This window comes from Psammomys obesus, unplaced genomic scaffold, assembly GCF_907164565.1.
Source record: "Psammomys obesus unplaced genomic scaffold, mPsaObe1.curated_primary_1811, whole genome shotgun sequence".
Taxonomy (NCBI): Eukaryota; Metazoa; Chordata; class Mammalia; order Rodentia; family Muridae; genus Psammomys; species Psammomys obesus.
This window is the reverse complement of record NW_026596040.1, coordinates 24,043,242-24,066,985: the sequence shown is the minus strand read 5'-3', so window position 1 is coordinate 24,066,985 and position 23,744 is coordinate 24,043,242. Positions and strand designations below refer to the sequence as shown.

The window sequence follows — 23,744 nt, the reverse complement described above, 5'->3', positions numbered from 1 at the left end:
CTGCCTTTTTAGACCTCCGGAATTAAAAATAAGAATTTACTATAATTGTCAGAAGTACCAAATCATGACGCCTTTAGTATACACAGATGTGCATCGTGCTTGCTGTTTGTAGAACAACCTCTTGATGTTGGCGATTTTGGCCTTTGAAGTCACCGTATACCGCCATCAGGAATACTATCGAGGCCGGAACAACCTGACGGCTCCAGTGTCTAAAACTATCTTTCATGACATCACAAGGTTACATCTAGATGATGGGCTCATCAATTGTGCCAAATATTTCATAAACTACTTCTTCTACAAGTTTGGCCTAGAGGTGAGTTTTCTCGCTCGTGTGTTTGATTTCTTTCCATGAACATTTAAATGGTTTCTTTGGACTCGTTGGTCACTGAAGGTTCGTTATGCAACTCCAGTTTGGATCCACAAAGCCACTGATGCCAATATGTCAACTTAGCTCCAGCTAGAATTTTCAAAGGCCAAAGTCGGTACCCTGGGTCTCCTGAGACAGCTAAACACATATCCTACTAGCATCTCGGTTTCTTATTAAGAATAGAATAGATTTTCTTTCTTTGTGTTCATTTTGCATGTGTAAACTGTGAAGTGATCTGTTGTGACCTGAAATGATGATGAAGGAATGAGTGAGTGGTACAGTAGAATTCTAGAATGGTAATCTATAATGGAACAAATTTACTATGATGATATTTCACAAGGGCATCATAGCTGTCACCCTCTCTGCTGCTGAAACAGTTACTATGAAAGGCACAAGCCAGTCTCCCAGGAGTGGTTATTCAGTGTTTCTACCTTCATGATAAAAATACACTCAACACTGAGACTCCTTGGGGACCCGTGCAGGCAGACCAAGAAGTGCTGGTTCCCTGATGCCACTTCCCTTTCTGATAAACCCAATCTCTCTTGTCTCTTAACAATCCTTATCCAGACCTGTTTCCTAATGTCAGTGAATGTAATTGGACAGCGAATGGATTTCTATGCCATGATTCATGCCTGTTGGCTGATTGGTGTCTTGTATCGACGCAGAAGAAAAGCCATCGCTGAGGTCTGGCCCAAGTACTGCTGCTTCCTGGCTTGCATCATCACCTTCCAGTACTTCGTCTGTATTGGCATCCCACCTGCCCCCTGCCGAGGTGAGCACCCTGCCTCTTAGCAACAGCCATAGCCAGTGGACCACTGAGACGTGCAGAGATACATCAGGGGATTGATTGTGCCTGCTCATCCTCGCCCCTTGCAGATTACCCATGGAGGTTCAAGGGTGCCAACTTCAATGATAACATCATCAAGTGGCTGTACTTTCCGGATTTCATTGTGCGGCCCAACCCTGTGTTTCTTGTTTGTAAGTTTCTGCTGTGGGACCACAGAATGTAGGTATTTGGGTTTATGTTTATTCGTTATATTTCATGTGGTAGCATCAGTGCCCTTCGTTCCCCCACTGACCTTCCCAAGTGTACGACGCTTGTCTTATGTATTAATATTATGAGTCTCCAATAGCTTCTACTTGTTCAGTTCCATTTGCAAAATGAATAAATCAACACTGAAGTAGCTTATTCACTTCAGTATCTCTCCTCACATATTCCTGTCTTTTTTTATAGGTAGACTAGAGAGGGGGCTTTGCACATTGACTCCATTTCCAGCCACCATGGCAGGTAGACCAAAATGAAGGACAGGGCTGTGGCAGCCATGGGGAGCCTCCAGATTGAGTCACAGGAGAGCTGCTTGCAAAGCCTTCTAGGACAACTAGCAAAGGGATGGTTGGAGCAGGGCTTCCAGTGGCGGTGCCGTAGAAAATTCCAGAGCGACTGCCCTGCCTCTGAAGGTTGAGGTTGATTTTCAAAACAAGGAGGCTGCCTGTGCCTTGGGAATAGGCCAGAGACCTGTTCAGGAGGTCTGCTTTAGGCAGCTCAAAGCCCTGTCCATGTCCTTTCACCAGCTGCCTAACTTTACCGCCTGCTCTCGAACAACTTCAGTGTGAGTACTGAGAGAAGTCCGGTTGCAAATGCAAAGGAACTTATGAGAAAAAAAAAAAAAAACCAGAAATGTCTGTATCTGGCTCATGTAAAAGGATAAGCCAGCATTCCAGTGGCTTCCTGGTAGGGAAAAATGCACCACACCCAAAGATTCATGGAGGCGGGCACCTAGCATTTGGACATGACAACATCCAGACGTCACCATTGCCAGCCTGGTGTATATTTTACTCACTCTCTTGCCTCCATGCTGAGATCAGGAAATGGGGACTTGGTTCCAACCTTAGAAGCTAGCATGTTCTTTGGGGACACAATTTACTTAGGAACTAAAGCTCAGACAAGCTACATGATGACTGTGGTATTTTTAGAACCTGAGAAGTGGCTGCTTTTGTCTTGCCAGATGACTTCATGCTGCTCCTGTGTGCTTCCTTACAACGACAGATTTTTGAGGACGAAAACAAGGCAGCTGTGCGCATCATGGCCGGGGACAATGTCGAGATTTGCATGAACCTCGACGCAGCTTCTTTCAGCCAGCATAACCCTGTACCGGATTTCATTCATTGCAGGTGACAGCAGCTTCATCGTCAACAGGCAGTCTTTGTGTGCAATGTCATTCAAACTGCTCCCTTACTGCAGTGCTCTCTATGTACCATGGGCAAAGGAGATCCCGCTTGTACCCCACAGAATGCCATTAATGTCCTCAGTCTCTTCCAACAGAAACTGTATTAGGCCAACAAATACAAGTAGCCACCTCTCTGGAAAGAACCTTCTCCACTCCTCAGCTGCCTTCCCTCTTCCTCCTTCACTATCCAGTTTCTTATTCCACTTTTTTTTCTATTTTTCTACCCCTCATCTACCCTCTCTATCCCCCACCTCCCTTAGTTACCACGTATCTCTCCTCATCTCAAACCTCTCATCTCCATTGCACCTCCTCGTTCTTGTCCCTCCTCATTGCCTCCCTTTCTCATCTTTATCACCCCTTCCTCATCCTTGTCCCTCCTTAACCCCCTCGTCCCCATCCCTCCTCATCACTTCTATCATTCCTGTCTTCCATCTTCCTCACCTGTGTGTTCAAGAGCCTGAGGCGTGAAGCTCCCAGAGCTGCCCTGACTGCTTCTGTCCTGCGTGGGCACCCTTTGCGGCACTCTGCCTGTCTCTCCCTCTTCCCAGTCAGGTGACACTCAGCCTTGCCTTCCTGAGCTTCTCCTTGGGAACTTTGATGTAAACCAAGCCCAGTTTCTCTCCTGGTGCATTCTTTCTATATTTTGGATTTTCCAGATGTAGTTTCACCCAGAAACCTGCCTAGTATCAGGCTCCCCAGCTCTCCGCATCCAGGAAAGCCTTTTAGACTCACTTCAGCCACAGTGTAGTAGCCTAACAGCACTGTGGGATCTGGCTTTGGGACTTAGGCCTGATCTTCCAGCCTCTGAGGCTCTTGGGTTAGGGTTAGTCCCCTCGTGCTGGTGGGAAGATGTGGGCAAAGGCAGGCAGACAGCACTGAGAGTACACATGGCTTCTGTGTGGGGTGTCCCAACTGCTGGGAGATGTGTGACATGCATCAGCCACTTCCTAGCATTGTCATTTTAAGAACATGCCTTATCTATTCTTCTAAAGTATAAGCACAGGGGGCAAAGGCCTTTCTAACTGGTTTTTGTTCTTGTTCTCATCCCCTAACTGCATAGTCCTGAACCTATATAGTGCGCCCATAACTAGATTCCATTGCCAGGTTGTTTTACGTGCCAGACTCCATTCCAATGCTTGACTTACACTGAGCCATTCCAGAGAGTAACGCCTCCAAGCCACCTGCTGGGGCATAAACTGCCACATTCCGCTTTATCTGTGTAAGAACATAGCAGGTTTTCTAATCACAAGCACGGCCCTCTGCTTTCAGTTTAGAAAACTAGAGAAGGATTATAGTTGTAAGTTCAGAAAGAAAAAAAAAAGCCGTTTTACTCTTAAAATCAGTAAATGTCAAAGTTCACTTATCTGATAAATGCATCAAGGCACAGCTTGTTCCCTAACACTGCTGGCAAGGCCAAGGCCAGAGCATACTTTATGGAGATGATTTCTTAAGTTCCTACAAAACCGCAGCCCGTTAATCAAAGAGGGAATCCAGAATTTATTCTCTGATGGCTTTCCTTAAACACAAGAGGAAAGGCTTCCAGAGCAAACGCTCAGAGTGGCTGTGGTTAAGCAGAGGAGAACACTGGCCAGCTGATTTTAACACCTGCCACCTGATACTGGCTATGTCGGATCTTCCTATGCAGCAGGCAGTAGCATGCACAGAGCTCCGCACACAGTTTGGAAACTGCTTTCCTGTATAGTCCAGTGTTGAATAAGCAGTTTTCCCTTCTTAAAGAAAAGTTCTTGATTTTCCTTCGGGTTGCGGTTACTTTTGTATTGCCTGGGGTTTGTTTTCCAGATCTTACCTGGACATGTCCAAAGTAATCATCTTCAGCTACCTCTTCTGGTTCGTCCTCACCATCATCTTCATTACGGGAACAACCAGGATCAGCATATTTTGCATGGGTTACTTGGTGGCCTGTTTCTATTTCCTGCTCTTTGGGGGTGACTTGCTACTGAAACCCATCAAAAGCATCCTACGCTACTGGGACTGGCTGATTGCGTACAACGTGTTTGTGATTACCATGAAAAACATCCTGTCAGTAAGTGGCTTCCACTACATAACACACTTGTGGTTTCAGCATGAGAATAAACACTCCGCTTGGTGTGACTTTTCAAGCCTTGGCCTCTCACAGGACCCCTAAAAGCCCCAGCCAAGATGCTGCAAGTTCAGGCTTCAATGACTGCTTGCCACTCTTGGTTTTACAATGTTAGGAGAGTATTTTCCACTCCTTTTCCCTATTCGGGTTCACACGATGAGAGGAGATGCATTCAACAAATAAAATCTAAAATGGTTTACTACTTAACACCCCATCATTCCTGAGGAACAAGCTTTTGTCTCTCACAGTATTGCCAGCAAGTGGCCCTTTTATGACTGAATCAGGGTCACTGAACTCTCTAAAATCTTGTGTTCATCAAAAAGGAACCCTCTTGCCTAGAAAGAATTGTAGAGTGTGAGACAAACTGAGTGTTCTCTGGAATGTCCCGTCGTGTGAGAAGTGAGGAAGAAAGGGCTTTTAGATGCAGGAACATTTTATGTACTCAGAGACGTGAGAGAAAATTCAGCAGTAGGTTATTTCTGAGTGCAGACATCCAGATGAGGATGTGGGGGAAATATGCAGGGCAGAGCAACTGTGCACACTGCTTGCTGTGGTCAGGCATAACTTCTACTTTAAGGTTACAAATACATACCCTGCTCAGGGATAGCTCCAGCATCACACCCATCACTTAGACCACTAATGGGATTTCAGCCAACAACCTTTATAAGCTGAGGGAGTCAGTGCCTCTCCACTGGGCTGTGTGAGCCTCTGGAGCCTCTGACTCTACTGATGAGCCTCCTGGCTGTGGCAGGTCATGCATTAACTGGACAGTGCTGTGATGGTCCCTGCTTCTTCCCTCCTACTTTCTTAGGAAGGAACTCACTAGGCATTCACTTTTCAGACTATTGGGAATTATTCATTTTGTGTGGAGCCTATTGAAGGATTGCTTTTCTAGTTTACAATAAACTGGCTTTAATTAAGATTTTTAGCTCACTAACACTATTTTTCACAGGGAGTGATGTTGAGGGTAGTTTCAGGAGTGTGAGACAGGACAGCAGCATGCTAGCTCATTCTGAAGCTGATCCCATGGGAAAAGCTCCAAAAGGATGATCCTGAAGAATACATGGATACAATGTCTCTTCATCCATCTACCCATCCATACCTGTATCCACCCGCCCATCCATCCAACCAACCATTCATCCATCCATCCATCTACCCATGCATCCATCCATCTACCCATCCATCCATCAATCTGTTTATCCACACCTCTATCTATTCATACTTCTATCCATCCATCCATACCCATCTATTCAGCCATCAGTTCATTTACCCATCCATATCTGTATCCATCCTTCCATCCATCCATCCACACCCACCTATCTACCCATCAATTTATTCATTTTACAAATGCACATTGTAGGCTAGCTTTTTGCTAAGCAGTTTTACATTTTGAAGATCCAGGTATCAGTAGGACTCAGGTGTTTCCTTTGAGTTGCTCACATTCTGAAAGGGAGGATAGCCTTTGTTATAAATAATTATAAAGCAGTCATTGGTTACAATGTTAGCAGGGAGCGAACAGAAAATAGTTGTTTACTATCTTTCCTAGAAAACTTAGTAAGAAGCTTTCAGAGGCAAGCAAACAGAGAAACAAACAAGAACATATTGAAAGTCTCTAGAGACTACAAAGGAGGTTAGTCCCTGCCTGGAGGAAAAGAAAAAAAAACTTTCTGGCATGGGATTAGAGCCTAGGTTTAAATGCTCATTTCCAAGGCTAAGGACTCAAAGTTGAATAACTGCTGTTTGGGGAGTAAAATGCTACTTGAGTGTCTTAGGGCCATCTGCACAGCTGACCCAAGAGCATTTATGTGCTGACTTGCAGTGGTAAATGTTTAAATGACATAACTCGGGATTGGAACTTGGTATGAGGTACTTATTACTATGAAAGAACCACGTACCAATCAACAGAAACGAGTTCTTTACTCTGAGGATTGGCCAAACAAGCCTCCACACACATAGACTTTCCTTGGACTCTCTGAAGGATTGGTTTCAGCCATTGACTTCCAAAAATTCAGGCGCTCAGCTGCCTTGTATTTCCGTGTTTGCATAGAGCCCACAGACATCCCTCCTGTGTGTTTCACATTTTCTTCAGATGACTTATAAATATACAGGCAGCCAATACATCAATAAATGCTCTACTACACTGTTTAGTGGGTAACCACAGGGAAAAGAACCTGTAGGTTTGATACAGGTTCTCCCCCACGCCAAATATTTTCTACCCAAGATTGGTGAAATCCTAGGATGTGGTATCCATGAGTGTGAGTGAGGGCCATGTACCAGCCTGAAGAACTCTACTCTTAAGATTAGATCTGGGGTGACCCTGTAGAGATCTATATAAGTTTGAGTCACGTGACCTATGAGAAAATAACTCTACCCAAATCAAAGACCTTGTCTTAGTGCAGACCCACAGGGTTAAGGCTTGACGGACCTACGGTAGTCCAGCTTTCTGGACCTCCTGTGCTCGCCGAGAGGAATTTTCCCTGAACTTACACTGCTCCCTGAGCAGCTAATGCTACCTCTATACATTCAATGCAGAGACCAGTGTTGTAGACACTACAGGATCCTCCTGGGCTCAGTGGCTCTGAGTCCTGGTGACCTCTTGCACACTGGTATTGTTATCCATCAGATGTGTTGTCTGGGTTCAGAGCGTGAGGTTTGCCTTCCTCCTTTTATTTTCAGATAGGAGCCTGTGGCTACATTGGCGCACTAGTGAGAAACAGCTGCTGGTTGATCCAAGCCTTCAGCCTGGCCTGCACAGTGAAAGGCTATAAAATGCGTAAGTACGAGAGGTTCTCTTGGGAGGAGTGTGCAAAAGGGCGAGCAGCTGTGTTGTTCTGACCTAAACCTAGAGAGAAACACACAAAGACATGAGATGAAGGAAGGGATCAGCTCTGCCCTGTGTTATAGCTGCTGCCTATAACACACAGTGCTCGCACTACAGGTGCCTCCATGTACTTTCCCCGCTAGGATTAAAAACAATTCCAGCTACCTTCTCACAGCTGAAGTTGCTCCAGTCAGAATGGTCAGTCCTCAGGGTACCTCAGGCTTCCAGACCCTTTCTCTTCAAGAAGCTGAGGGGGCTTCCAGTTCAGAAAGCCACCTGCAAAGAGCCCAGGAATTTCTGGGGTGATTTTCTCCTACAGAGACAACCTACCTCTATCGCAAAAAGATGGGTCATGTTGACTTGTGCACTCCCGTGATGCTCAGCAAGGCTATTTAGTGCACTCACTGGCAGTGTCTTCAAATTCAGGCTGTGCTTAGCGGAGGATTAAACTGTTCTCTGGAAATTGCTACTTACTATAAAATGTGCTGTCACAGCCTTCTGCTAGACTAGCCTGTGTTCATGGTCAAGTCAGTTGCCCCTGGGTAGGACTGTTCTAAATTAGAGCATTTCACCTGCCATTGAGCTGCTAATTCTCCATGGTCTTTGAAGAAAGAATGTTCAGGGTTTTCCCTCATGCTGATCTGAAGCTCGAGATCCATAGTTTTGCTTGTGGACTACTCAGTCAGCACATTCGCATTCCACTCTTGTGCCTGTGGAATTTCCCGATCCTGGCTCTGTAAACTGTATTCAACAAGGATGGAAACAGGTGTTCATTTCCGTTTGGGTTCTTCCCTGCTTTGATGTCTCAGCTGAAGATGACTCCAAGTGCAAGCTGCCCAGCGGGGAGGCGGGGATCATCTGGGACAGCATCTGCTTCGCCTTTCTTCTGCTGCAGCGAAGAGTCTTCATGAGCTATTATTTCCTGCATGTCGTGGCTGACATAAAAGCTTCCCAGATCCTGGCATCCAGGTGGGTCAGGCCTCTTCCACCGACAGCTTGCCCGAATGTAAAAAAATGCTCAATCTTCTCTATCTGACATTGCTTGCAGAACTCACAAAGCAATTTAAAATCCCTCTTAGAGAAGGACTTGACACAAGTGCTTCTGCATCTGAAACAGTCTTAACATGGAACTGGAACTGTGTGACCATCAGTAACACAATAGGCAAATGATCTGAACAGAGGTACCACAAAAAAAAAAAACATATGATGGGGGTTGGGATGAAACTCAGTGATAGAGAGCACATTGGACCTTCTGCATCCAAAAAGGAGAGGGTGGGGTGAAAAGAACAGACACAAATGTCCTGAAAGTATATGGACTGGTACTCAACATCAGAAATCATCAGAAAAAAAAAAAAAAAACCAAAACCAAACATCAACAACAACCCTACAGTTGACATCATTTCACCCCATGAGAATGGCTCCAATTGAAAAACCCAAAACTCTGTTATTGAGGATGTGGTAAGAAGGAAAGAACCATTATACACTATTAGTGAGAATGTCCACTAACATGGCCACTATGTTAGAAGAGCATGGTAATTCCCAAAGAAGCTCAGCCGCTGACCACAGGGCTGAGTATCTCTCTATTCCTCTGCTTTATCCTGCCGTATGCTTCCTGTCTCTTTAGTCTCACCATTACCCCACATGATTTTCTTCTCTGGGCCACTTGCAATTGTCGCCTTTTTCCTCCCTGAACAGTGATGACCAGGTATACAGAGGAAAACACGAGGTGAACCTGGCTCCATTTTAATTTCTCAGATTAGCAGAGCTTTGGTGTATCTATCAGATTGTCATCCCAGCACCTGATGCTGGGGAGATGCTCACTGGGTAAAGTGCTTGCCGATAAGCATGAGGACCTGAGTCCAGATGGCAGCATCCATATAAAAATACAAGTGTGGCACTGTGCACTTATGACCCTGACCCTGGAGATTGGAAACAGGCAGATCCCTGGCAATTGCTTTCCATCCAATCTAGCCAAAATGATGACTTCCACATTAGTGAGAAATCCTGTCTCAAAAAAATAATGAAGAAGGTTGGGAGAGGTGTGGACTCAATAGTTAAGAGCACATACTGCTCTTTGCAGAGGACCTAAATTCAATTCCCAGTGCCCATGTCAGTTGACTCACAACTGCCTATAACTCCAGAGGGATCTGTCAGCTTTGATCTCTGTAGACATCTGTACTTATTCTCACACAGACCTGTGCACAAACACATATAATGAAATAAAAAATAAATACTTTTAAAATAATATGGAAAAGTGATTAGGGAAGATATCCCAATACCAGTGTCAACCTTTGGCCTCGACATGCACCCAACCGGGTGGAAAAGAGAAAGAGAGAGAGAGAGAGAGAGAGAATTTTGTACCAACGGAAGTGTGAACAATACTAAATTTCTCAGGTAGCAGGCAAGGCAAGAAAACAAGGAAGGGACCCAAGCACAGGAATGCCGTTGTCAAGAGGACTGTGCTCCTTTTGCTGCCGTGAAAGAAAAGTGATGGCAGTGGTTAGGTCATGTGTGAGAAGCTGAGCAACCTTTTGTCTTATTTCCAGTAGTCCCTCTAGAGGAGTGGATCTCAATTTGTGGGTCCTGACCCCTTTGTGGCTGAAGGCTCTTTTCACAGGGGATGCCTAAGACCATCTTCATATCTTATATTTATATTAGATTCCTAAAACTAGCAAACTTACAGTTATTAAGTCACAACAAAAATAATTTGATGGTTGGGGATCAAAACCCACAGTATGGAGCTGTATTACAGGGCCGTAGCACTCTAGGAAATCCAGGAAGGAAGCCATTACTCTAGGAAATCTAGGAGCTTGAAGCAAGGTCCTCTACAGAAGTACATGCCACTTGATAAATTCTGTGTGGCAGGCAGCCCACCTACTCCCAAGGGGCTACTCTTTTCTTGTTCAGTCACTCAAAAAGGGCATCCAGAAGGAGCGAGTGACTTCTGTCAGCCCCAGTAAAGGGATGTCATGACTTGTGATTCGTAATGATGATTTTCAGGAAAAGATGAACAGCCACAAGAATGATGATTTATTCTGTCCCCCCAATTTTATTTTAGAGGTGCTGAACTTTTCCAGGCTACAATTGTGAAAGCTGTGAAGGCAAGAATTGAAGAAGAGAAAAAATCCATGGATCAGCTGAAGAGACAGTAAGGCCATGTGTCACTCTGGTTCTCTGTCTTCTTTCCAGTTTGGATCAGTCTATTCAACAAGTCTTGGCTCTTGGGAACTTCAGATCCCTGAAAAAATGTATCTATTTCTAACAATGAAGGGGGGTTCCTAGGATGCTACACAACTGTATCTTGAGTGTTGATCACTCTGTGAAGATCCAGCGCTAACATTCCGACACTGAAGATAAAAGCAGTTTAATAGGATGTGAGCTCCAGGAAGTGGGAAAGGCACCCTCGTGGAAAAGGGCACCACAAATTTGATTATTTATTTTGAGTCCTGAGCTGGTCATTTAAGTTCTCTGAAACTCCATGTAGTGTCGTTCAATTAAAGTACACAGTTGTCCCCTCTGTGGCTTTTGTAAAGACTGATAAAGTCTTGGTGTGCGTTCACTGCATTTGTGTAGCCAGGGAATAAATTTGGAGCGTGCTTCAGAAGCGTCTTTTAAAATGATACAACACATGCACAGGAGCTCTGATATTTGGGTCCACAGTAGCAAGAAGCAGCATTGGTATGACTAATCTCTTCGCAGTTTCATTCAAGCTTTTCCTGCAACATCATCCTGGATGGGACAGTGATGGGCTGACAGGGCTTGGGAGATTTAAGAGTTCAATTGAGAAGATTTTTTTTTTTTTTAGAATGAAATTTCTAGCAAGGAGTGGAACTTCTAAAAACTGGTAATCATCTGTAGTTTGAGGATTAGTATTTACAAGCTAATAGCCATGGAATTTGAATCCTGGTCACCTTTGTCAAGAAAGTAGAAGCCCTGTCCCAGTCTTCCAGGAAAGTCCCCTGACTTTGGAAGAGCGGCCTCGTCCCCCCATGACCTCAGTTCTTCATTTTCTTACCTTAAAAGGTATTTCCTCATACAAATTAGATTTTTCCTTGAAAGGTTTACTTCCGCAAAGACCTCAGGTGCAATAGGCAAAGCGTAAGGTTCATGCAGTGCGCTGCAACTGTTGTTATCCTTCCTAGCTGAGACTGAGTGGAAGAGTAAATGCAGGCCTGCACTGAGAAGTCTCTCACTTCCCCAAAGTGAGTCCCGACTCCTTGTATGTGATTAAGAGTGTAAGGCTGAGGCAGGAGTGTTAGCTCAGCAATGAAGAGTATTGGCTGATCTTCCAGAGGACTTGACATCTATTCCCAGAACCCAATTTCCAGCTCCATGGAATCCAATATCCTTTTCTGAACCCTGCAGCCACCAGGGGTGCACATGGCGCACATATGTACATACATGTAGGTTAAACACCTATTCACATAAAATAAAAAAAAAATTAAAAAATAATGTAACACTTTTGGTTGGAATATGGCTGTGATTGAAAATGAGAACAGATATCAAGAGATTGAGGGCTTCATGCTAAACCTTAGCATCATGGCTATTGATCATATTGCTAACCCCAGTATCTATGAAACACAGGGTTCTGTTCTCTTTCTCTCTCTCTCTCTCTCTCTCTCTCTGTGTGTGTGTGTGTGTGTGTTTGTGACACACAGAGAGAATATGTGTGATATTTATTGCTAACAGGCAATGATATCATAATCCTCAAGTATTTTGAAGTAAGCAGACCGCTTTGCTCATTCATGGATTCATATAGTTGGATAACAATGTGAGTCTACAGTGCTAACCATGGCATGACTACTGGGCCTGGGCTCCTGTTGTTATTAATGTTGCCTTATTTACAGGATGGATCGCATCAAAGCCCGGCAACAAAAGTACAAAAAGGGTAAGGAGAGGATGCTGAGCTTGACCCAGGAGTCAGGGGAAGGCCAGGACATCCAGAAACTCTCAGAAGAAGATGATGAAAGTATGTCACATTTTCTCTTCCTTGAGTGCTTTGACATCTGAGCACAGCATGCTATTGGCAGGGCTGTAAAGTGCCATTCCTTTTCACTCTGCCAAGAGTCTCACTGTGTTTCATGCTCCCAAGGAGAATGGACATGTTTGCCTCATTAGTGCATAGTTAGTGAATGAATAATTTTGCAAGCGTCTACTTTTCAATGTGACGCCTTCAAAATAAACAGCCTGGTTCAGTCTAGAGACATGATTCTAAATAAATTAGTAGCATGAGTTTTGCTTAATTTGTTCCTTTAGGGAGAGGTTTTGGATACATTGGAAATTAAATATGCATGCACATTTTATGTCACTTGTGAATTTTTATATCTCAGATTTCAGCTATTACTCATTCCAATGAAATTTACTGTGAAACATACAATGTATTATATATAATTATAGATTTATTTATTTATTACAGTTTTAACAGTCTTGTTATATGAGCCCGCATGCCTTCCTCCTTAAGGGAATAGAACTATAATGCATGGTCTCTTTCAAGTTCCTAGAATCTCTTCATTACCAGTAACTATCCTCCAATCAGGTACTGAAGTAATCAAAAGAGAAAGTTCTGCTCCTGTGCTTGGTGCATTTTAATGAATTACTTACCACTAAGTGGTTCTTTAAAAATGGGCAATGATTGTTTAATGTTAATTTAATGAAAAAAATCAGCAGAAGACACATTTTTTTACAAAGAATACTTCCTTTTAATATTTATTTACATGCCCTCAGATCCTAGGAAGAGAATGAGCATGTAGCAGACTGTTACGAATGTTCAGTGTTCACCACTGTGGTGGACTGTTAGTACATGACTACCTTTATAGTTAGTAGACTTCCTTTTCCTGGCCTCTGATGTGTTTTTGCAACTTATCTAGACTTGACAATTGAGTTGTTAAGACGTGGTTTTCAAAACTTGTGTGCTCACTTCCTAAGAATTAATATCTGGACATATTTCATTTTAGGAGAAGCAGACAAACAGAAAGCCAAGGGCAAAAAAAAGCAGTGGTGGCGACCTTGGGTTGATCATGCTTCCAGTAGGTTTTCTTGATCCTCTTCCAGTCTCATCAGTTCTAACCCTTATATCCTTGACCAGAATTCAGGCTCCCCATGACTTGTGTGTCCCATGCATGGTTTGACCCTTGTGACTTGATAGAGGGGTTAGAGTGTAAGAACACGACAGTGATAATGGGTCTCTGGGTCCCCAGGGATCAATTATTTCAGAGAAATTAGCATGCTGCCTAAAGAAAGAGCGTTGTGGTGTTGAGAGTTTTCTCTCAGAAAGCAGAGAACTGGGTGTGCTATCTAAAGCTGCAGCCCAGAGCGCTGCTCCTATCCACTGTGTAGTTTAAAACCCTTAAGGATAACTTTGACTCCTTCTGGGACTCTGAAGGATAATTGCTCTGTTAAAAATGTCTGGGACCCCCTTTGTAAGGCACCAGTTATGATGTCAATGAACCTTTCTCCCTGTCTTCCCAGAGCTTGGATTTAATCAGGCAATATGGCTACTTTGACAAGGGATCATAATCAAAAACTTAGGTCTGTGTGATCCAGCTGGGATCTCTCTGGCAGGAATAAAAATCTTTAATCTCTATAGTTGAAATATAGACATGCCTTTAGTATACATCTTTAATCCCAAATAGTGATATCTAATTGAGAGACAAAGTAATGAATCAGAGAAAGATTTGACAAAATAGAATATGTCCAACTTTCACAAGAACAGCACAAGAAAAGGAGGCTACTTAAGAGATTACAGGGGGAGGCCATTAAGTTGGGAGAGTTGAGTTTAGTTCAGTCAGTTAAAATCAGTCAGTTCTGTTCCATACAGTTGAGTCAGTCAGTGGGGAGTTAGGTCAGTTGAGTGGAGTTGAGTTCAGTGAAGTTCACTTGAGTGAGTGCAGAGCAGTAGAGTTCCTTTGTACATTTCTGAAGAGTCAGTTGAAGCCAGAGAATCAGAAGGAGCCAGAAGATTAGAACAGATTGCTAGAGTTATTTGAGGCCAAGCAGAGCAATTGAGAAGCTGAGAAAAGGCAGATTGAATAATTTCGCTTGGAGGGGTGTTTGAGTCAGGACACCTGAGTTGAACCAGCCAGAAATCAGAAAGTTCTAGAAAGCGTGAGCTTCTTCAGCAGTAAGCCTCCAAGATGACAATTAAATCTGGTGAATAAAAGTTACATTTACAGAATTCATTTGCATTTGAGAGTTTTTAAAAGTGTGTTTAATATAAAGATGAGGAATAGCCTAAAATGCATTTACATTGTACTTTAATTCCTCTCCACCTGAAAATGGTTCAATCAATACCCCGAACACCCAGGTTCAGAATGCACCATAGTCTCAGAAGTGACTAACTGATAGCAAAATCCCAGAAACAGAGTCTGATAGCCACATAAACTACAATGTGTTTCCCTCCTAATGATAAAAATGGACGTGTGGTTACAGACATTATTAGCTTTATTTGTTCTGCTTAGTTAAAAAAAAAAAGCCAGTACCAAAGGCTTCATAATGGCGTGACCCACTAATATCTAGTCTTCGTGAATTCCTTAAAAGTGATAGAAGAGTGAGCGATTATTATTTTGAAAATAACATACAGTATCTTCAGCCCTTTTTGTCCTATTCTGTACCTCCATAATTATAACTGGTCAGATCAGACAAAGAAAATTACACAGTGCTGAGAGCAACTCTGCCAGTAGGAAACCTTTAGAAAACTAAGTAGATCCCAGTTTTGTTTTGTTTTTTTTTTTCCTATCCTGAATTATGAGCATCACAGTGATTGCAACCTGCCTCTCTCACTCTAGAAGCAATTTTCTAAAATCAGCAGGGGGATTTAAATAGAACAAAATTTGAAATTTGCTTATTGTATTTGGATTTAATTACATTTAATCCTTAATATTGAATTTCAACAGTATGGTTAAAATAAAAATAGAGAGAGTTACAAAGAACTCCATTTGATTTTCTGCCCAAGTTCAAAGGTTCAAGCTGAAATCCAATGTGGATCCTCTGTCTGTGGTTCATTGGCCTTTTAGTCAGATTAAGAACATGTAAACAACACTAAATGCCTATTCTATCAAGTCACAAGTAAACTGTGCCTACTTTCCCGTCTTTAAAGGGCCTTTGCTAGTTTAGAATGACCTATCCATTTCAGAAATCACATCATGTTGAATGTTTGTTCTTCGGCTGGGTAAATTCCCTCTGCAGTCACTGTGGTTGTCTGTCCCTTTTGGCATCTAAATCATTTCAAAAGAACTGGATATGGTCTTTGGTAGTCACCGTACACATTGGTAACAACTTAACTCCCAGTGATGGCTAATGGCGTTAGATTTTTCTGATTCATTTCACCCTCATTATAGCAAACTCTTCTGGTGTTCACTTCCATGTGCTCTGTGGTAACATGTCACGGTGCAATAATGCAGGGCTGTCTGTAACACATGGTTTGGAATCATATCCCGACTGTGGTACTAAACTTCCACAAAACAAACTTTCTTCTCCAAGTCTGAAAGAAACAAAAGGGAAAGACTGTGCGTCTTTGGCTGTTTTTAATCTTTGATGCTCTAGCACTTATCTTTAGATCTAGAAGAATGTTATTAGAAGCTCTCATTCTTATCTGTTGAGTGACTGGGCTGGACTTTCCAGTAGTTTCCGAGAGATGCAGTTATAGTGTCCATTGATGGCAATTCTTGTTGAAATTGTTGGTTAGTGGCAAGAATGTCACAAGGTGTGGTGACAAATTTGCTAGTTCCAAACCGATGTGCACATCCAGGACTGCATTATTGCTGTTCAATGGTACCTTCCTTCCTACTAGTGTGTCTCTGTATCAGTTCCATACGACCTTAGTCAATAGCTAACCTTGCTTTGTTTATACACATCTGAAATAAAGGGCCAAGTTTCTGTGGACATGAGTTCTAAAAATTAGTTTTATATTAAGTAATTATCAGTGACATGCTCACCTGTGATTTGTGTCTCGACACAGCCTAGAGGCATTATCCTCATCTGCACTAATATACATGGAAGGACTTTTAAGATTATCATTAGCAGCATACACTAAAGAAAGTGTTTGATTTTCCTAGTTTTTCTTCAACAATATTTTATGAAGGAATAGGAGACATTAAAAATATTTCATCATTTCAAGTGTACCAGTTCTACTTGTTTATGTAACAAAAATAAATGACAAACTCAATACTTGAGATGAAAATAATTTAAGTCAACCTTATGAATAAAAGTGGTAGAAGGTATGATTGAATACAACTTTAGCTATCATTGATCTTAGTGCCTATAATGAGGGTAAAATGTTCTATCTCATAATGCCCTGTATTTGTCCCAAATGACCATGTAATGTAGAGACCACAAAACTTCCCTGCAAAATCTCTCAGCTTAAGTGAAGGCATTACTTTAATGGTCTTCCTCACTGTCAAATGTAATGCTGTAACTTTGGTTTGGTCTTGCTTATTATTACCTTATGTTGTATTGCATTGATTCCCTCAGGCCTGGATCCATTTCTCTGGGCCTGTTTTTTTTTTTTTTCTTCAAAACATGAATAATAAATCACAGTGCTTCTGTTCAAGGATATAAGGCCCAATTCATTCACTCTGTATCTTCTTGAATGAAGGCTCAGAGTCATCTGATACTATAGACAAAATTGTTCAACTTTTAACCACAGCTAGTGACATTCAAGCAACTGTTTTAAACAAACTGAGGTTTTCTATTACCACCTGAGGTATAAATCCAAATCGTAACTTAATACATCCCATTATTTCACCCCAGAGATGCCTCCGTAGTTTGTCATTCCATATACAATTAGAAAACATGAGTATGCTTTCCCACAGTGATGGTACAGCTCTTGTAGCATCATAAGGGAGCCTCTTTTCTCTATTAAGATCAAACATTTTCAAACACATAAAGACTAATTTTCCTACATGTCTTCAAGTCTCTAGACATTTCTGATTTCTCTGTTCCCACTCCTGACATAGACTCTATGTTCTTGCAGGGCAAGTGTCAGAGGAGGCAGAAGCAGGCCATACTGTTTGTGCTTTGCACCTGATGGTCATTATAGTTCCCCTTGAATTTCACGATGCTTCCAGGGAATGGCTTGTTGACCAGAGGTGTTACAGAGCCAAACCCTATGGCCCAAGGCTGCTGTCTTCAGTCAGTCCCATAGCTACATGTAGAAGTAGTCAAAGAAAATGTTACTTTCTTGTTTTGTTTTTTGATGTTATGTACCCTCTTTGTGGCAATGTGTTTGTTGTTTATTTTATTTTGTTTTCTTTTTAACTCTTCCAAGTGTCTTGTCTTATGTTGCCTCGTGTGTTACGTGTGGAGAAACCAGGTCTTCATAGTATTAAAGTGAAGTAGAAGCTGGTGGCACTGATTTCCGTTCTGTATCACCCTGGTTGGTTTGTCTCTTACAGACCACACCAGATCTTCCACTTCACTTTGGCCTTTGTCTAGATGATAAAAATTGACAAATTGTGAAGCAAGAGTGTTCAAGTATTTTGGCATCTCCACAACAAATGGTTTCATCCCTATAAAACAGTGAAGAGGAAGAAATTCCCAGGTCAACCTCATAGTAACCAATCTCTTAAATGGCACAGACAAGGCCTCATGCTCTGTAGACCCAGCCATGCCAGCACTGTGTAATACTAGACTAAAATGGGTTCTTTCATCTGTTTTCTCCTGCTAACATCTCTTGTTGTGGTCCTCGTGAGAGCCATCTGTGTCTCTTTAGGCGGGGGGCATTTCATTAATAACCCCCCAGGTTTCTTACATCTTCTTCAAGAAGTAAGCAAATATTTTGTTTTGCTTAGTGGTCAGGAGTGGAGATTATTATTTGTTTGAAACGGATAGTGAAGAGGAGGAAGAAGAGGAAATCAAAAAGGAGGATGAAGAACCTCCACGGAAGTCAGCATTCCAGGTAATTAGAGGAATGGGGACAAAGATGCCCTTTGCTAGTTAGAAATGCTGTGGTTGTTTTTTAATTGACAAGTCTTGCTCACAGGCCTGGATGACCACCTCTATGTTCCTGTGATACAGCTCTCGGAGTCCTCTGGCAGACATCTGAATTGTGTATTCCTAGTTAAGCTGCAGGACCATCCCTCTCAATAATGTTGTGACTACTACTCCACATGAACAGGATGTGGGTCAGAAGTTCGTCCTGACATCAAAGCATCTTTTGATGTCCTAAACAAAATGAATTTTTGTTGCAAGTAGATAGCTTCCTCAGCGTCACTTCGAATTGCTTGAATGTTGGGCTCACAGCTCCTTGTGTGAAAGAGTTACTATACAAATAAAGCACATGCTCTCCTTTGAAATGGCCACTTAAATGTTGCAGTGGCCTTTGAAAGTTAGCCTCATTTGCATTGCTAATGATATCAGAATGCATTTAAATAACAGCCATAAACATCCAGCCCAGTGCTTTTCTTTTTCAGCTGAGATCTCTCTGTTCAGGAACCTGTTGATTCAAGCCCCAGCTCTGAGCCGCCAGCCAACAGTGTTGATGGGGGCAGGGACAAATCATCCTTCTTGAAGATGAGGCCTTGTCAGTACACAGGGGGTGAAATCTTTGTGCATGTCTTCCTTACCTCTGGACCACAGGCTGGAAGAGTTACATCCTACTTGTCACAATACAGACCATATAGAAAGGTGTCCAGAAAACCTCATGATTAGGCCATGCACTGTTCCATAGACAGGCCTTCATAAATGGCCAAGCTTACTCACCTGGTCTTCCTGACAACATTGAAGAACCGAGTGATTTGTGGAGGTTCCTTGGTGTGAAGCTGTCTCTCTGCCTCCATTGCTCCTCTCTGTATTTGGAGACCATGTTTGTGTGCATGAGTGGGTGTTGGGGCAAATACTAATGACTAATACTAACAGCCTTTTTATCTAATGGATTTTGTACTAACCACCACTTACCATACAGCAAAGAAGAGAACGTGGACCATCTTCACTGTGTTTATGGTCTACATGCTTTGATTGAGTGTGCTTTTCCCAAACTTACAAGCCCAGCACATTTTATTCTAGCTTCGGTGACTGGCATGCTAATTGTAGAGCCAAACTCATGTGACATCATATATTAAGTTGTTAACCTTGGGTTTTTTTTTTTCCTACTAATTACTCTTGCTTTGTCCTTCTTTGTAGAGAGCTATTGGGAAGTTTGCCTCAGCCATTTTAGCCTTGCCAAAGTCTGTCATTAAACTTCCCAAAACTATTCTTCAGTATTTAATCAGAGCTGCAAAGGTATTTCATGTTTTACTGATATGTAGTGTGTGGCTCTATGCTCCATAGAATTTTAGCAAAACATTCCTATATCTACATTTTCTCTATTCTATGAATCATACAATGAAAGTATCATATGGATGTAAAATATTGAGTCTTCCAAAAAGAGTTCTTAGGAAGCAGACTTCTTATCATTTTACTACTTTTTAAAGTAGACACCAGAGAGTATCAAAAATAGAAAGAGAAAATGCAGATACACTTTTTCGCCTTATAGTCTCACGTAAGTTACATCTCAATTTAAAGGGGTCACATCTGGTTGCATGCATCAGTATAATGAGAAATAATGAGAAAAATAATAGTTTTTTTTTTTTCTCAGAAAGCTGGTAAAAAAAAAAAAAACCCACTTGAACAACCTTATTTTAAAAATTTCTCTGGTTCTGTCCCTCTTTCAGCTTCGTGTTAAATCTCCAGCTTCCTAATTTGGATCTGATTGTCTAGTTCCTGCATCCAGCATATCTGCTTTCCCAGCTGCTCACTCCCAGAGCACAACAGTGCTTCTGAATACAGTTTAGCAACACACTTGTTCATTCATGTGACACACAGTGGAAGTCAGTGAGCTGCCTGTATCATAGCACTTCGTTATTAAAAGCCACCGAGAAGAAATCATTCTTCTTGTATTTCGTAGTATCCTTTTCCTTCCAAACTCAGCCAGGCATGAACCCTAAAACTCTTGGGTCATTATGATACGATGGTCCTTGAGTTCAAGCAAACAGTTGGGATAGTGACAGAGACCAGTGTGCCTTGCCTTTTCCCTGTGATCTCATTTCCATACTTCTGGTTCCACCCATCATACAGGGCCTGAAATTCTGAGCCTGTAAAGCTCCTGGTCCCCCTAGAGCCACAGAGTCCAACCTCCAACTGGCTTTCATTTTAAATTCCAAGTTGATTTTAATTAAGAGTCACTGTTATTGTCTCTGTACAGACTTCATCTTTTCTTCTCTATGAATACACATGAGACTTTTAACTCATAAATTAAAAAATATTGCAATTTGTACATTCCCTTTGTTGCTTAAAACAAAGCTACAGATTATTAAATAATGATAATGATGTAAAGAAGGTTCTGAGTCAAAATCTAACTTGAGGACAAATTATAAAATGTTATCAATTTGATTTAAGGATCTCCACTCTAATGAAACACTTTCTGTTTAAAATAATATATGCATTTTTGCTTAATGGCAAATGACTTTTGGTAAAAAGCAAATCTCATTCCCCCTTAATAATAAAGACAAACTTTATGATAAAGTCAGAGACACACACTCAGAGCAGTGACTATTAACTGAACCCTCATATATTTTCTGTTCTACTTCCAAGCACTTACTCCTTCTGGCTAATGTGGTTAGAGCCTGACTCCACAGGCAAAGCACCAACTGGGATGACAGTTAAATGAAGGTTCAATGAAGTAATCTGAGAGTTCAGAAAAAAAAAGTTTTATTTTTTGACTCAGTGAGGACCAGGACTCTTTTCTGAACCAGAAGAAGGCAAAACAGTCCCTCAGTCAAATGTTTGAAACTTTAAAATATTTATGTTTCAGCCAGGTGGTAGCAGAACATGCCTTTAATCCCCAGCACTTGGGAAGCAGAAGCAGGTGGACCTCTGTGAGTTCATTCCAGGCAAGCCTGGTCTACAGATTGAGGTCCAGGACAGCCAGAGAAACCCTGTCTTGAAAAAACCAAAATGTTTATGTTTCAAAATGGCACTCTTACCTGAGAGTAAGAACTCAATGCCTCACAGTGTGGTTGCTCCCTCTTGCTCCCTTCACTTGCATGACCAGAATGTTCCTGTCACCAAGAAGACATTGATGTGTTTCATCTCTTAGGGACCAAGGCAGTATAGGCAGTTTCCCTTCACCATGTCAGATTGTCCCTTACCTGCCCTTCACCATGTCATTGATTGTCCCTTACCTGCCCTTCATAAAGTCTGCTAATCCTGCCTTCCTCAGCCCTCCTCTCTCCCTCCCAGCTGTTTGCTTTCTCTTCAGAACAAGGATATCCTACAATTCATGTACCTGCTATGCTCACAAATCATTCCTTTTAATTTCTGTTTGGGTTCTTTCATTTATAAAAGAAAAATAATAATAGTATAACACTTCCCTGGAAGGAAATGTCATTATAGCTTGTTCTCGAACCTAAAGCCATATTTATTAGTTCAATTTCTTTTAAAAGAAACTATGTTGTACAAATTTTCCTTTTAACACACTTCACGTGAGAAACAAGCAAGAAGGCTCCCAAGCTAACATGTTCGGTAAAGATCTGCTAATCAGTCCTTGCTTTGACCCTTCTGAACACCAGCTCATCTTCTAATTTCATAAAGTACAGTTTAGCATGAACTGGGACGTTTTGCCTCCTGAATTTGTTAACTAGAAATACTACCAAGTTTACATTTGTGAAAAATTGTATTTGCCTGTAAAGTTCACATTTCTACCAGTTAGGAAAAAGGAACCATTTTTTGTTTGTTTGTTTGTTTGTTTGTTTTTGTTTTGTTTGTTCTTGAACCAAGTGCCCCTCACATTTCCATGTGTGGAAGAGTTGAATCTTTATTTTCTATTGACATCAGAATGCCAATCTGTTTATGTTGTGTTTTCCAAACATTTCTGAAATATGAACATTAACTAGTATCAAATGACAATATAGGGGTTTACAGCTACCCCTTAGCTACACATCTTAATCATGATAGTGGAAAACCCAGCTTCCCTGAGACCCGGATGTCGCATGTTAAGCATGTTAAGCATGGCTTCATGGTTTCTAGGGGGCTGATTTTATGTAGAAGGCTTAGTTTTGTTGCTTTTGCATGCTTCTGGGGATGTGGAGGGTGGGTTGTTCCAAACTGCTCCTTCCTGGCTATTGGTTGCAAATTGTTTATGCAGCTGTCTTCAGCTCCTGAATGCAACTGACCAAGAACAACCCTGGGTGCCAATTTCCCTCCCTGCTTTCTTGGAATAGCTCACTCTCACATTGACATTATTTTCCTTTTAAAATACTCACCCATCTACAGAGCCTCTTCTTCAAGTTACGCAGAGCTGCTATTAGGACAGTATTTAAGAGGCAAAACTTACTTCCCCCAAGTACATAAGACTATCAAAGATGTCATTTTGCTGTTGACTAAAAAATTTGTGATGGGAGAAACTCCTTTCACGGAGTTTACCAAAACCTCTGGTTTCAGCTTGTTGAGTGCAAAGGAAAAATTCCATGGCTGAATATCAAACTGGCGGTGGTGTTTCAGCGAAGTGATGGTTTGGTTTTTACCCAGAGTTTATGCGAAGATCATCTGTGACAGCAAATGAAGTCTACTCCCACAAGTGCTTATCTCTTACATCTTATGGTCACAAAAGAACAGCATAAAGTGGTTGCAATGGTGCATGCCTTTAATCCCAACACTTGGGAGGCCAAAGCAGGTAGTTCATTAAAGCAAGTTCTAGGCCAGCCAGAGTCAAATAATGAGACCCTGTCTCAAACAAACAAGCAAAAGAAAAGAAAATTTTGAAGCCAATTTAACAGAAGGAGCAGGGAAAAAAAGCGACTTGTAAGAAAAAAAATTCTTACATGGAAGAAGCTTGGTTTAGGTCCATTTTCATTTTCATTTTGAATTCCTTTTTAAAAGTTGAAAAATAAATGGACATTTTTTTCCTTTCAGTTCGTCTATCAAGCCTGGATCACTGATCCTAAAACAGCACTCCGACAGAGGAGGAAAGAGAAAAAAAAGTTGGCAAGAGAAGAGCAGAAGGGAAGGCGCAAAGGATCAGGGGACGGTGAGTGCTGGGCAGGAAGCAGCCAGGCTCTCTGCAGGAAAGAGGAAGTGCTGCAGGGGGTACCTGTGAGATGGGATAATGTTACCAAAGCATGTTGGTAACATTGGAAACCTAATCTCTTAATTCAGCTTCTATCCTGCGATAAAGACCATGACCCAAAGCTGTGGAGCAAAGGGATTATTATTATTATTATTATTATTATTATTATTATTATTATTATTATTATT

At 41.8% G+C, this 23,744-nt stretch overlaps 1 protein-coding gene across 3 annotated transcripts in view; it reads left to right on the top strand.

Annotated features, from left to right (window-relative positions):
• The window catches only part of Piezo2 (piezo type mechanosensitive ion channel component 2), a 348,488-nt gene that overhangs the window by 281,497 nt on the left and 43,247 nt on the right, over positions 1-23,744 (top strand). For 2 of the 3 annotated variants that reach the window (XM_055622927.1, XM_055622925.1), the window contains 12 exons: positions 113-313; positions 935-1,139; positions 1,244-1,345; positions 2,374-2,539; positions 4,396-4,639; positions 7,373-7,469; positions 8,327-8,486; positions 10,576-10,665; positions 12,365-12,486; positions 13,472-13,543; positions 18,305-18,411; positions 23,403-23,517. In XM_055622927.1, the coding sequence (XP_055478902.1) occupies positions 113-313; positions 935-1,139; positions 1,244-1,345; positions 2,374-2,539; positions 4,396-4,639; positions 7,373-7,469; positions 8,327-8,486; positions 10,576-10,665; positions 12,365-12,486; positions 13,472-13,543; positions 18,305-18,411; positions 23,403-23,517 (1,681 nt within the window). Of the gene's footprint in view, positions 1-112; positions 314-934; positions 1,140-1,243; positions 1,346-2,373; positions 2,540-4,395; positions 4,640-7,372; positions 7,470-8,326; positions 8,487-10,575; positions 10,666-12,364; positions 12,487-13,471; positions 13,544-18,304; positions 18,412-19,634; positions 19,734-23,402; positions 23,518-23,744 lie in introns of all 3 variants that reach the window. The other variant, XM_055622924.1, reaches the window with a different exon arrangement.